Genomic DNA, 16,044 nt, shown 5'->3' with positions numbered 1-16,044 from the left:
CATTCAGTTCACATTCCACAAACTGCCTCGTCTACATTCAATTCACATTCCACAAACTGCCTCGTCTACATTCAATTCACATTCCAAAAACTGCCTCGTCTACATTCAATTCACATTCCACAAACTGCCTCGTCTACATTCAATTCACATTCCACAAACTGCCTCGTCTACATTCAATTCACATTCCACAAACTGCCTCGTCTACATTCAATTCACATTCCACAAACTGCCTCGTCTACATTCAATTCACATTCCACAAACTGCCTCGTCTGGATTCAATTCACATTCCACAAACTGCCTCGTCTACATTCAATTCACATTCCACAAACTGCCTCGTCTACATTCAATTCACATTCCACAAACTGCCTCGTCTACATTCAATTCACATTCCACAAACTGCCTCGTCTACATTCAGTTCACATTCCACAAACTGCCTCGTCTACATTCAATTCACATTCCACAAACTGCCTCGTCTACATTCAATTCACATTCCACAAACTGCCTCGTCTGGATTCAATTCACATTCCACAAACTGCCTCGTCTACATTCAGTTCACATTCCACAAACTGCCTCGTCTACATTCAATTCACATTCCACAAACTGCCTCGTCTACATTCAGTTCACATTCCACAAACTGCCTCGTCTACATTCAGTTCACATTCCACAAACTGCCACGTCTGGATTCAATTCACATTCCACAAACTGCCTCGTCTACATTCAGTTCACATTCCACAAACTGCCACGTCTGGATTCAATTCACATTCCACAAACTGCCTCGTCTACATTCAGTTCACATTCCACAAACTGCCTCGTCTACATTCAATTCACATTCCACAAACTGCCTCGTCTACATTCAGTTCACATTCCACAAACTGCCTCGTCTACATTCAGTTCACATTCCACAAACTGCCACGTCTGGATTCAATTCACATTCCACAAACTGCCTCGTCTACATTCAGTTCACATTCCACAAACTGCCACGTCTGGATTCAATTCACATTCCACAAACTGCCTCGTCTACATTCAGTTCACATTCCACAAACTGCCTCGTCTACATTCAATTCACATTCCACAAACTGCCTCGTCTACATTCAGTTCACATTCCACAAACTGCCTCGTCTACATTCAATTCACATTCCACAAACTGCCTCGTCTACATTCAATTCACATTCCACAAACTGCCTCGTCTGGATTCAATTCACATTCCACAAACTGCCTCGTCTACATTCAGTTCACATTCCACAAACTGCCACGTCTGGATTCAATTCACATTCCACAAACTGCCTCGTCTACATTCAGTTCACATTCCACAAACTGCCTCGTCTACATTCAATTCACATTCCACAAACTGCCTCGTCTACATTCAATTCACATTCCACAAACTGCCTCGTCTACATTCAATTCACATTCCACAACCTGCCTCGTCTACATTCAATTCACATTCCACAAACTGCCTCGTCTAGATTCAATTCACATTCCACAAACTGCCTCGTCTACATTCAATTCACATTCCACAAACTGCCTCGTCTACATTCAATTCACATTCCACAAACTGCCTCGTCTAGATTCAATTCACATTCCACAAACTGCCTCGTCTACATTCAATTCACATTCCACAACCTGCCTCGTCTACATTCAATTCACATTCCACAAACTGCCTCGTCTAGATTCAATTCACATTCCACAAACTGCCTCGTCTACATTCAATTCACATTCCACAAACTGCCTCGTCTACATTCAATTCACATTCCACAAACTGCCTCGTCTAGATTCAATTCACATTCCACAAACTGCCTCGTCTACATTCAGTTCACATTCCACAAACTGCCTCGTCTACATTCAGTTCACATTCCACAAACTGCCTCGTCTACATTCATTTCACATTCCACAAACTGCCTCGTCTACATTCAATTCACATTCCACAAACTGCCTCGTCTACATTCAATTCACATTCCACAAACTGCCTCGTCTAGATTCAATTCACATTCCACAAACTGCCTCGTCTACATTCAATTCACATTCCACAAACTGCCTCGTCTACATTCAATTCACATTCCACAAACTGCCTCGTCTACATTCAATTCACATTTCACAAACTGCCTCGTCTCCATTCAATTCACATTCCACAAACTGCCTCGTCTACATTCAATTCACATTTCACAAACTGCCTCGTCTCCATTCAATTCACATTTCACAAACTGCCTCGTCTACATTCAATTCACATTCCACAAACTGCCTCGTCTACATTCAACTCACATTCCACAAACTGCCTCGTCTACATTCAATTCACATTCCACAAACTGCCTCGTCTACATTCAATTCACATTCCACAAACTGCCTCGTCTACATTCATTTCACATTCCAAAAACTGCCTCGTCTACATTCAATTCACATTCCACAAACTGCCTCGTCTACATTCAATTCACATTCCACAAACTGCCTCGTCTACATTCAATTCACATTCCACAAACTGCCTCGTCTACATTCAATTCACATTCCACAAACTGCCTCGTCTACATTCAATTCACATTCCACAAACTGCCTCGTCTACATTCATTTCACATTCCACAAACTGCCTCGTCTACATTCATTTCACATTCCACAAACTGCCTCGTCTACATTCAATTCACATTCCACAAACTGCCTCGTCTACATTCAATTCACATTCCACAAACTGCCTCGTCTACATTCATTTCACATTCCACAAACTGCCTCGTCTACATTCAACTCACATTCCACAAACTGCCTCGTCTACATTCAACTCACATTCCACAAACTGCCTCGTCTACATTCAATTCACATTCCACAAACTGCCTCGTCTACATTCAATTCACATTCCACAAACTGCCTCGTCTACATTCAATTCACATTCCACAAACTGCCTCGTCTACATTCAATTCACATTCCACAAACTGCCTCGTCTACGTTCAATTCACATTCCACAAACTGCCTCATCTAGATTCAATTCACATTCCACAAACTGCCTCGTCTACATTCAATTCACATTCCACAAACTGCCTCGTCTACATTCAACTCACATTCCACAAACTGCCTCGTCTACATTCAACTCACATTCCACAAACTGCCTCGTCTACATTCAACTCACATTCCACAAACTGCCTCGTCTACATTCAACTCACATTCCACAAACTGCCTCGTCTACATTCAATTCACATTCCACAAACTGCCTCGTCTACATTCAACTCACATTCCACAAACTGCCTCGTCTACATTCAACTCACATTCCACAAACTGCCTCGTCTACATTCAATTCACATTCCACAAACTGCCTCGTCTGGATTCAATTCACATTCCACAAACTGCCTCGTCTACATTCAATTCACATTCCACAAACTGCCTCGTCTACGTTCAATTCACATTCCACAAACTGCCTCGTCTACATTCAACTCACATTCCACAAACTGCCTCGTCTACATTCAACTCACATTCCACAAACTGCCTCGTCTACATTCAATTCACATTCCACAAACTGCCTCGTCTGGATTCAATTCACATTCCACAAACTGCCTCGTCTACATTCAACTCACATTCCACAAACTGCCTCGTCTACATTCAACTCACATTCCACAAACTGCCTCGTCTGGATTCAATTCACATTCCACAAACTGCCTCGTCTACATTCAATTCACATTCCACAAACTGCCTCGTCTACATTCAATTCACATTCCACAAACTGCCTCGTCTACATTCATTTCACATTCCACAAACTGCCTCGTCTACATTCAATTCACATTCCACAAACTGCCTCGTCTACATTCAATTCACATTCCACAAACTGCCTCGTCTAGATTCAATTCACATTCCACAAACTGCCTCGTCTACATTCAATTCACATTCCACAAACTGCCTCGTCTACATTCAATTCACATTCCACAAACTGCCTCGTCTACATTCAATTCACATTTCACAAACTGCCTCGTCTCCATTCAATTCACATTTCACAAACTGCCTCGTCTACATTCAATTCACATTCCACAAACTGCCTCGTCTACATTCAACTCACATTCCACAAACTGCCTCGTCTACATTCAATTCACATTCCACAAACTGCCTCGTCTACATTCAATTCACATTCCACAAACTGCCTCGTCTACATTCATTTCACATTCCACAAACTGCCTCGTCTGCATTCAATTCACATTCCAAAAACTGCCTCGTCTACATTCAACTCACATTCCACAAACTGCCTCGTCTGCATTCAGTTCACATTCCACAAACTGCCTCGTCTACATTCAATTCACATTCCACAAACTGCCTCGTCTACATTCAATTCACATTCCACAAACTGCCTCGTCTACATTCAATTCACATTCCACAAACTGCCTCGTCTACATTCAATTCACATTCCACAAACTGCCTCGTCTACATTCAATTCACATTCCACAAACTGCCTCGTCTACATTCATTTCACATTCCACAAACTGCCTCGTCTACATTCATTTCACATTCCACAAACTGCCTCGTCTACATTCATTTCACATTCCACAAACTGCCTCGTCTACATTCAACTCACATTCCACAAACTGCCTCGTCTACATTCAACTCACATTCCACAAACTGCCTCGTCTACATTCAATTCACATTCCACAAACTGCCTCGTCTACGTTCAATTCACATTCCACAAACTGCCTCGTCTACATTCAATTCACATTCCACAAACTGCCTCGTCTACATTCAATTCACATTCCACAAACTGCCTCGTCTACATTCAATTCACATTCCACAAACTGCCTCGTCTACATTCAATTCACATTTCACAAACTGCCTCGTCTACATTCAACTCACATTCCACAAACTGCCTCGTCTACATTCAATTCACATTCCACAAACTGCCTCGTCTACGTTCAATTCACATTCCACAAACTGCCTCGTCTTCATTCAATTCACATTCCACAAACTGCCTCGTCTACATTCAATTCACATTCCACAAACTGCCTCGTCTACATTCAATTCACATTTCACAAACTGCCTCGTCTACTTTCCATGGACCACAGTAAAGCTGCGGCACAGAAAGAGGCTATTCTGCCAATCATGTCCGCGACAGCTGAGAAGACTGCCTGCCCAATCTAATACCACCATCCAGCTCCTGCTCCATAGCCTTGCAGGTTGCAGCACTTCAGGTGCGTGTGCAGGTACTTTTTCAATGAGTTGCTGGTTTCTGCCTCCACCTCTGTTCCTGGCTGTGAATTCCAGGCACTCACCACCCTCTGGGTGAAAAAGGTTTTCCTGATGACCCCTCTAAACCTTCTTGCAACCACCTTAAATCTATGCCCCCTGGGAATTCACCTCTCCACAAGGTGAAGCAAGTCCCTCCTGTTGACTCTTCCTTGGCTGCTCATAATTTTGTACATCTCAATTAAATCACCCCACAGCCTCCTCTGTTCCAAGGAAAAGAACCCTAGACGATCCAATCTTTCCTCATAGCTCAAACCTCCCCTTAACATTCTCTACTCTCAGGGAAACAACTCTAGTCTCTCCACATAACTCAGCCCTTGTGTCGGTCTGTTAAATGTCTTTGACATCCGCTCCAAGATTTTGATATCCTTCCTAAATTATGAAGCCCAGAATTGGACACAATTCTCTAGTTGTGACCGAACCAGTGATTTGTAAAGATTTAACATCACTTCCTTCGTTGCTTCCGTACTTACCTGTACTTGCTGCCTCTGGTACTGGAAGCGGGCACCGAGCACTGCCGCCTGCGGATTAGAAAGAGGGCCCAGGTTTGCCCACAGGATCTGAATGTCCAGCGCAAGGGATAGGATGCAACTGGTTTCACAGATGACATTCTGGAAAGGACAAACTGTGCATTTAGTACCACACCACAACATTCTGTAAATGAGAGCGATTCGAATGGGACCTCACACTTGAGACCCTGTGTGAACGGCAGCCTTGTCATCAGTTGCCCCTGTAGGTATGCGCCTAGCTGCTTTGACCCTCAGATCCCCTCGCTTAAAGGGGCAGTCTCATTCTCAGGAGCTCCTTAACAGGAAGACGCCATGCTCAAACCCTTTTTAAAGGTGCAATGTCACTGTCAGAGCTGCTTTGAAAGGGATAATCATCATCAAGGACTTCTCTTCGAACTCCATCCCACCAGCCCCTCCCCGGGAATGTTCAAACACATCACCACCACTACCCTGGGAATGGTCCAACCCATCACCACCACTCCCCTGGGAATGGTCCAACCCATCACTACCGCTCCCCTGGGAATGGTCCAACACATCACAAGCCTTCCCCCTGGGAGTGGTCCAACCCATCACCAGCCCTCCCACTGAGAATGGTCCAACCCATCACCATCCCTCCCCTTGGGAATGGTCCAACCCATCACCAGCCCTCCCACTGAGAATGGTCCAACCCATCATCATCCCTCCCCTTGGGAATGGTCCAACCCATCACCAGCCTTCCACCGAGGAATGGTCCAACCTATCACCAGAGCTCCCCCGGGAATGGTCAAACACATCACCATCCCTCCCTCCGGAAATGATCGAACACATCACCATCCCTCCCCCTGGGAATGATCCAATCCATCACAGCCCTCCCCCGGGAATGGACCAACCCATCACCACCACTCCCCTGGGAATAATCCAACACATCACAAGCCCTGCTCCTGGGAATGGTCGAATACATCACCAGCCCTCCCCTGGTAATGGTCCAATCCATCACCAGAAAACCACCCAACCCTGGGAATGGTCAAACACATCATCAGCCCTCCCCCGGAATGCTCCAGCCCACCATGACTGCTCCCCTGGGAATGGTTCAACTCATTGTCACCTCTTTTGGGAAAATGCTCCAACTCTTCATCAGGGAATGGCTCGACACTTCTCACTGGGAATGATCCGACCTTTCTCTCTCCTTTCTGGGAATGGTCCGAACCTTCTCCCTCCCTCTGTCTCTAGGAATGATCCCACCCTTTGCCCACCTTCCTGGAAATGACCCAACCCTTCTCTCCGCCCTCCCTGGGAATGATTCAACTCCTGCCCCCTCCGGTAATCATATGACTATTCTCCCCCCCCCCCGCTCCCTGGGAATGATCTGACCCTTCTCCCTCCTCACCGACCCAGCCAATGGACTCGTGCCAGTTGGGTATTTTTCAGGGGAAGGTTTTACCGGAGCCTCAGGCGCAGAGTTGATGATCCGGGTCAGGCTCTCTGGTTTTCTGCCGCTGGAGTTCCCCAGGATGCCGAGGGAATGGGGGGGATTGTCCCCCAGGAGGATCAGGTTGATGTTTTTCTGGAGCTCACTGCATGTCAGACCAGGGACGAACCTGGAAATTGAAACAGCGGCAGCTCATGAACAGTTAATGATTGTTACTAATTCAGGCTCGAGATATGGGCACCATGGCAAAGCTGGCAGTTACTGGGCATCCCCATTTGCCCAAAAACGTGGTGGTGGGCCTTCCTCTTGGTTTGATACCACTGAGTGTTTCGCTGGGTCACTTCAGAGAGGCAGTCAAGAGTCAACCACTTTGCTGTGGGACTGGAGTCACGTATGACAAGAAGAGAGCTCTGGTTAGAGTCCACCTGGACACTGCGCTTAGTTCTAAGCTCTGCACCTTAGGAAGGATGCGTGGCCATGGAGGGAGAATGGCAAAGATTTACCAAAATGATGCCGGGGCTCGGCAAAACCTGTATTATTAACGTGGTAAGATGCCCCTCGGTGCTGCATGGGAGCAGGATCGGACAAAATCGGACACTGAAAGCTCTTCAAAGAGGTAGCTTTGAGGAGCACCCTGAAAGGAGAGAGAGGTGTGGAGTGGCAGAGGGGTTGAGGGAGGTGTGACAGTGCAAGGACAGCAGGCTTCCTTCCGTAAGAGGGAGATACGTGAATCAGTTGGGTCTGTGTGACTCCCTGACTATTTATGGTCACTATTCACTGATACCAGCTTTTTATTTCCAGTTTTCTGAGTAAAGAGTCAGAGGTGAGATATGAATATTTTTACTCCGCAAGATGTCATGATCTGGAATGCAGTCTGAAAGGGTGGAGGAAGCAAATTCTTTCAAAAGACAATTGGATAAATACTTGAAGCTCAGATATTTGTAGGGTTAGGAGAAAAGAGCAGGGAAACAGGACTTATTGATGTGTTCAAGGGATGCGTGTATCACTGGCTCGACCAGCATTATCCATCTCGAATTGCCCTTGAGAAGGTGGTGGTGAGCTGCCGTCTTGAACCTCTGCAGTCCATGTGGTATATGTACACTCCCCAGTGCTGTTAGGGAAGGAAGTTTCAGGAATTTTACCCAGCAACAGGTAAGGAACGGTGTGAGACTCGGAGGGGACCTTGCAGGTGGTGCTCTTCCCATGCAGCTGCTGCCCTGGCTTTTCCTTAGGTGGTAGAGGTCATGGGTTTGGGAGGTGCTGTCGGAAGAGACTTCGCGAGTTGCTGCAGTGCACCTTGTATATGGTACACACTGCTGCCACCGTGTGTCAGTGCTGGAGAAAGAGAATGTTGAAGCTGGCGGATGGGGTGCCAATCAAGCGGGCCGCTTTGTCCTGTATGGTGTCGAGCTTCTCGAATATTATTGGAGCTGCACCCATCCTGGCAAATGGAGAGTATTCCATCACAGACTTGTGTCTTATAGATCGTAGACAGGCATTGGGGAGTCAGGAGGTGAGTTACTTGCGGAAAAATTCCCAGCCTCAGAGCTGCTCTTGTAACCAGTTGTTGACATGGTTGGTCTAGTTAAGCATCAAATTCTGCCCAGTGTACCAGGTGCGGTGTCACATTCTGCCTGGTGTACCGGGTGCGGTGTCACATCCCGCCTGGTGTACCGGGTGCGGTGTCACATCCCGCCTGGTGGACCGGGTGCGGTGTCACATTCCGCCTGGTGGACCGGGTGCGGTGTCACATTCCGCCTGGTGGACCGGGTGCGGTGTCACATTCCGCCTGGTGGACCGGGTGCGGTGTCACATTCCGCCTGGTGGACCGGGTGCGGTGTCACATTCCGCCTGGTGGACCGGGTGCGGTGTCACATTCCGCCTGGTGGACCGGGTGCGGTGTCACATTCCGCCTGGTGGACCGGGTGCGGTGTCACATTCCGCCTGGTGGACCGGGTGCGGTGTCACATTCCGCCTGGTGGACCGGGTGCGGTGTCACATTCCGCCTGGTGGACCGGGTGCGGTGTCACATTCCGCCTGGTGTACTGGGTGCAGTGTCACATTCTGCCTCGTGTACTGGGTGCGGTGTCACATTCTGCCTGGTGTACCGGGTGCAGTGTCACATTCTGCCTGGTGTACTGGGTGCGGTGTTACATTCTGCCTGGTGTACTGGGTGCAGTGTCACATTCTGCCTCGTGTACTGGGTGCGGTGTCACATTCTGCCTGGTGTACCGGGTGCGGTGTCACATTCTGCCTCGTGTACTGGGTGCAGTGTCACATTCTGCCTGGTGTACTGGGTGCAGTGTCACATTCTGCCGGGTGTACCGGGTGCGGTGTCACATTCTGCCTGGTGTACCGGGTGCGGTGTCACATTCCGCCTGGTGTACCGGGTGCAGTGTCACATTCTGCCTCGTGTACTGGGTGCGGTGTCACATTCTGCCTCGTGTACTGGGTGCGGTGTCACATTCTGCCTGGTGTACCGGGTGCAGTGTCACATTCTGCCTGGTGTACTGGGTGCGGTGTCACATTCTGCCTGGTGTACCGGGTGCAGTGTCACATTCTGCCTGGTGTACCGGGTGCGGTGTCACATTCCGCCTGGTGTACTGGGTGCAGTGTCACATTCTGCCTCGTGTACTGGGTGCAGTGTCACATTCTGCCTCGTGTACTGGGTGCAGTGTCACATTCTGCCTCGTGTACCGGGTGCGGTGTCACATTCTGCCTGGTGTACCGGGTGCAGTGTCACATTCCGCCTGGTGTACTGGGTGCGGTGTCACATTCTGCCTCGTGTACTGGGTGCAGTGTCACATTCTGCCTCGTGTACTGGGTGCGGTGTCACATTCTGCCTCGTGTACTGGGTGCGGTGTCACATTCTGCCTGGTGTACCGGGTGCAGTGTCACATTCTGCCTGGTGTACTGGTTGCGGTGTCACATTCTGCCGGGTGGACCGGGTGCGGTGTCACATTCCGCCTGGTGTATCGGGTGCGGTGTCACATTCCGCCTGGTGTACCGGGTGCAGTGTCACATTCTTCCTGGGTTACACTAAAACCAATATCCCTGACAAGGAGAGCTGAGGAGCAGCGAGTGACAGGATCAAAAGTGAAACTCTTTGCTACCAGTCTAGGTGGGAAATACGAGGATATAAGTGAGATATTTTTGGAAGATCAGGTGAGAGAGGCACAGGAAGGGATTAGGTAGTTTCCCGCCAGGTTCTGAGAAAGTGATACTTAAACACAAAAGGTACCTGGACATGCACCTGAAGTGTTGTAGCTGACATGGCTATGGACCATTTGCTGGAAAGTGGAATTAGATTGGGTGGCTAGTTTTTTCAGCCGGCGCAGACACGATGGGCTGAATGGCCTCCTTCTGTGATGTAACTCTGCTATGGTTTTATTAACAGAGGCATTAGTGTACTTGTAATTTTATATGTTAGCAGAATCGGATCAAAGTAACTTGGAACAAGTCAGACGGTCTACCCCTGGACAGGACTGGAAAAAATATCCTTGCAGGAAGGTTTGCTAGTGCTGTTGGGGATGGTTCAAATTAGTTTGGCAGGGGGATGGGAACCTGAGCGCAGTCTTAGATAGGACAATTTTAGAGCAGGGAACAGGAGGTAGAAAATTAGCAAGTGACTCTGAAAAACAAACGATGCATAGGTTCCTGCAGCATAGGAAGTTGGTGGTGTTAAAGGGTATTTATTTAAAAGCAAGGAGTATAGTAAATAAAGCCAATGAGCTGAAGGCACAGATAGACACATGACAACATGATATCATTGCTATAATGGAAACTTGGGCTAAAGAAGGGCAAGAATGGCAGCTCAACATCCCTGGATATAGTGTTTTCAGGAAGGATAGAGAGGGAGATAAAAAAGTAGGGGGTGTAACATTATTAGTTAAGGAATCAATAACAGCTTTGAGGAGGAATGATATGCTAAATGAATCATCAAACAAGGCCATATGGGTGGAGCCCAGAAATAAAGAAGGGGCAGCCACACTACCAGGAATGTACTATAGACTCCCAAATAGTGAGAGGGAGGTCGAACAAAGAACAGTGCATTCGGCCCTCCAAGCCTGCGCCGATCTTGATGCCTGCCGAAACTAACACCTTCTGCACTTCCGGGGCCCATATCCCTCTATTCCTTTCCTATTCATATATTTGTCAAGATGTCTCTTAAACGTCACGATCGTATCTGCTTCCACCACCTCCCCCGGCAGCAAGTTCCAGGCACTCACCACCCTCTGTGTAAAAAAAACTTGCCTCGCACATCCCCTCTAAACTTTGCCCCTCGCACCTTAAACCTATGTCTCCTAGTAACTGACTCTTCCACCCTGGGAAAAAGCTTCTGACTATCCACTCTGTCCATGCCGCTCATAATTTTGTAAACCTCTATCATGTCGCCCCTCCACCTCCGTCGTTCCAGTGAAAACAATCCAAGTTTATCCAACCTCTCCTCATAGCTAATGCCCTCCAGACCAGGCAACATCCTGGTAAACCTCTTCTGTACCCTTTCCAAAGCCTCCACGTCCTTCTGGTAGTGTGGCGACCAGAATTGCACGCAATATTCTAAGTGTGGCCTAACTAAGGTTCTGTCCAGCTGCAACATGACTTGCCAATTTTTATACTCTATAAAAGAACAAATATGTTGGCAAATTTCTGAGTGCAAAAACTATAAGGCAATAATAGTTGGGGATTTCAACTACCCTAATATCAACTGGGATACAAACAGTGTGAAGGGCACAGAGGGGACAAAATTCGTGAACTGCGCTCAAGGGAACTTTTTTAACCAGCCCAACGAGAGGGGGCACAATTCTAGATTTAGTCTTCGATAATAAAGCTGGACAAGTGGATGAAGTAACAGTGGGTGACCATTTTGGAGATAGTGACCATAATACAAATAATACAGTTTAGTTTCAGCATAATCATGGAAAAGGACAAAGATAAAACAGGAGTAAAGGTTCTAAATTGGGGGAAGGCAAATGTTACGAAACTGAGAGGTGACCTGGTGAAAGTGGACAGGATACAGCTACTTAAAGGAAAGTCAGTGGCAAACCAGTGGGAGGATTCAAAAGCAAGATACTACAGGCACAGTGTAGGCATGTCCCCACAAAGACGAAGGGTGGTACTGCCAAATCTAGAGCCCCCTGGTTATCTAGAAGCTTACAGGTTAAGTTAAAGCAGAAAAAGAAAGCTTATGACGATTACAAAAATCTTAATACTTTAGAAAACCGAGTGGAGTATAGAAAGTGCATGGGTGAAGTAAAAAAGGAAATTAGAAAAGCAAAGAGAGGACATGAAAAATTACTGGCAGGTAAAATCAAAGAAAACCCGCAGATGTTTTATCAGTACATTAAGGGCAAGAGGATAACACAGGAACGGGTAGGGCCTATCAGAGATGTACAAGGGAACTTATGCGTGGATGCAGAAGATGTGGGTAGGGTTCTTAATGAGTTTTTTGTCTGTGTCTTCACAAAGGAGGGGGTTAATGCAGACATTGTAGTTAAAGAGGAGTGTGAAATATTAGATACGATAAGCATAATGAGAGGAAGTAGTAGAGGGTCTGACATCCTTGAAAGTGGATAAATTATCAGGGTCAGATGGATTGCATCCCAGGTTGCTAAAGGAATCCAGGGAGGAAATAGCAGATGCTCTCAGGATCATCTTCAAATCCTCACTAGATACAGGCGAGGTACCAGACGATTGGAGGTCTGCAAACATTGTACCATTGTTTAAAAAGGGTGCAAGGGATAAGCCAGGTAATTATAGGCCGGTGAGTCCGACCTCAGTGGTGGGTAAATTGTTAGAACCTATTCTGAGGGACAGGATAAACTGCCACTTAGAAAGGCACGGATTAATCAGGGATAGTCAGCATGGATTTGTTAGGGGAAGGTCATGTCTTACTAACTTAATTTTTTGAGGAAGTAACAAGGAGGATTGATGAGGGTAGTGCAATGGATGTGGTCGACATAGATTTTAGTAAGGCATTTGACAAGGTCCCACATGGCAGACTGGTCAGTAAAATGAAAGCCCATGGGATACAGGGGAATGTGGCAGGTTGGATCCAGAATTGGCTCAGGGAAAGGAAACAAAGGGTAGCAGTCGGTGGATGTTTTTGCGAATGGAAAGCTGTTTCCAGTGGCGTTCCACAGGGCTCAGTGTTGGGTCCCTTGCTGTTTGTGGTATATATTAATGATTTGGACTTAAATGTGGGAGGTATGATTGAGAAATTTGCTGATTACACAAAAAATGGCCGTGCAGTTGATAGCGAAGGGGATAGCCGTAGACTACAGAATATCAATGGTTTGGTTGAGTGGGCAGAAAAGTGGCAAATTGAATTCAACCCAGATAAGTATGAGGTAATGCATTTGGGGAGGGCAAATAAAGCGAGGGAATACACAATAAACGGGAGGATATTAAGAGGGGTAGAAGAAGTGAGAGACCTTGGAGTGCATGTCCACAGATCACTGTAGGTGGCATGTCAGGAAGATAAGAGTGGTGAAGAAGGCATATGGAATGCTTTCCTTTACTGGCCGAGGTACAGAACACAAAAGCAGGGATATAATGCTGGAACTGCATAAAACGTTGGTTAGGCCACAGCTGGAGTATTCTGTACAGTTCTGGTCACCACATTACAGGAAGGACATATTGGTCTGGAGAGAGTCCAGAGGAGATTTACAAGAATGTTACCAGGGCTTGAAAGTTGCAGCTATGGGGAAAGATTGGATAGGCTTGGGTTGTTTTCCTTAGAACAGAGGAGGCTGAGGAGTGACTTAATTGAGATGTACAAAATTATGAGGGGCCGAGATAAAATAGAGAGGAAGCACATGTTTCCCCGAGCGGAGAGGTCAATTACCAGGGTGCACAGATTTAAAGTGATTGGGTAGAAGGATTACAGGGGACATGAGGAAAAACTTTTTCACCCAGAGGGTGGTGGGTGTCTGGATTTCACTGCCAGGAACGGTGGTGGAGGCAGAAACCCTCAACTCTTTTAAAAGATACCAGGACATGCACCTGAAGTGCTGTAACCTGCAAGGCTACGGACCAGGTGCTGGAAGGTAGGATTACATAGCAGCTAGTTTGTTCGATCAGCACGGATGTGATGGGCTGAATGGCCTCTTTCTGTGCCATAATTTTTCTACGGTTCTATAGTTCGAACTCAATGTAACTGCATTATTCTACTTCTTTCATTTGATCTGTAAGTTTATGACTGGCACCAACTCGGCAGAGTGCTCATCAGACTGCATTTCAGAAGATCCGAAAAGGGCTCACGGGGAAGAATCAAGGTATCCAGTTGATGTAACAAAGAGGTCTCATTGCTACAGCTTCTTGATAACCCCGTTATAGGACAAGGTATTGGAGCCTCTTGGTAAACCTGTTATAGGACGAGGTATCAGAGCCTCTCAGTAAACCTGTTATAGGACAAGGTATTGGAGCCTCTCAGTAAACCTGTTATAGGACAAGGTATTGGAGCCTCTCAGTAAACCTGTTATAGGACAAGGTATCGGAGCCTCTCAGTAAACCTGTTATAGGACAAGGTATCAGAGCCTCTCAGTAAACCTGTTATAGGACGAGGTATCGGAGCCTCTCAGTAAACCTGTTATAGGACAAGGTATCGGAGCCTCTCAGTAAACCTGTTATAGGACAAGGTATCGGAGCCTCTCAGTAAACCTGTTATAGGACGAGGTATCAGAGCCTCTCAGTAAACCTGTTATAGGACAAGGTATCGGAGCCTCTCAGTAAACCTGTTATAGGACAAGGTATTGGAGCCTCTCAGTAAACCTGTTATAGGACAAGGTATCAGAGCCTCTCAGTAAACCTGTTATAGGACAAGGTATCGGAGCCTCTCAGTAAACCTGTTATAGGACAAGGTATTGAAGCCTCTCAGTAAACCTGTTATAGGACGAGGTATTGGAGCCTCTCAGTAAACCTGTTATAGGACAAGGTATTGGAGCCTCTCAGTAAACCTGTTATAGGACAAGGTATCAGAGCCTCTCAGTAAACCTGTTATAGGACAAGGTATCAGAGCCTCTCAGTAAACCTGTTATAGGACAAGGTATCAGAGCCTCTCAGTAAACCTGTTATAGGACAAGGTATCAGAGCCTCTCAGTAAACCTGTTATAGGACAAGGTATCAGAGCCTCTCAATAAACCTGTTATAGGACAAGGTATCGGAGCCTCTCAGTAAACCTGTTATAGGACGAGGTATCAGAGCCTCTCAGTAAACCTGTTATAGGACGAGGTATCAGAGCCTCTCAGTAAACCTGTTATAGGACAAGGTATTGGAGCCTCTCAGTAAACCTGTTATAGGACGAGGTATCAGAGCCTCTCAGTAAACCTGTTATAGGACAAGGTATCGGAGCCTCTCAGTAAACCTGTTATAGGACAAGGTATCAGAGCCTCTCAGTAAACCTGTTATAGGACAAGGTATCAGAGCCTCTCAGTAAACCTGTTATAGGACAAGGTATCAGAGCCTCTCAGTAAACCTGTTATAGGACGAGGTATTGGAGCCTCTCAGAAACCTGTTATAGGACGAGGTATCAGAGCCTCTCAGTAAACCTGTTATAGGACAAGGTATCGGAGCCTCTCAGTAAACCTGTTATAGGACAAGGTATCGGAGCCTCTCAGTAAACCTGTTATAGGACAAGGTATCAGAGCCTCTCAGTAAACCTGTTATAGGACAAGGTATCGGAGCCTCTCAGTAAACCTGTTATAGGACAAGGTATCGGAGCCTCTCAGTAAACCTGTTATAGGACAAGGTATTGGAGCCTCTCAGTAAACCTGTTATAGGACGAGGTATTGGAGCCTCTCAGTAAACCTGTTATAGGACAAGGTATTGGAGCCTCTCAGTAAACCTGTTATAGGACAAGGTATCAGAGCCTCTCAGTAAACCTGTTATAGGACAAGGTATCAGAGCCTCTCAGTAAACCTGTTATAGGAC

General features: G+C 46.7%; 1 protein-coding gene across 1 annotated transcript in view; it reads right to left on the bottom strand.

Moving 5' to 3' along the window:
* The window catches only part of LOC137352699 (tectonic-3-like), a 252,268-nt gene that overhangs the window by 28,643 nt on the left and 207,581 nt on the right, over positions 1-16,044 (bottom strand). The window contains exons 13-14 of the mRNA XM_068018427.1: positions 7,126-7,282; positions 5,670-5,807 (exon numbers count right to left, since the gene is read on the bottom strand). Of these exons, the coding sequence (XP_067874528.1) occupies positions 5,670-5,807; positions 7,126-7,282 (295 nt within the window). The remainder of the gene's footprint in view (positions 1-5,669; positions 5,808-7,125; positions 7,283-16,044) is intronic.

This window comes from Heterodontus francisci, chromosome 39, assembly GCF_036365525.1.
Source record: "Heterodontus francisci isolate sHetFra1 chromosome 39, sHetFra1.hap1, whole genome shotgun sequence".
NCBI lineage: Eukaryota > Metazoa > Chordata > Chondrichthyes > Heterodontiformes > Heterodontidae > Heterodontus > Heterodontus francisci.
The sequence above is the reverse complement of the archived record's forward strand: the minus strand, read 5'-3'. Positions and strand labels throughout refer to the sequence as shown.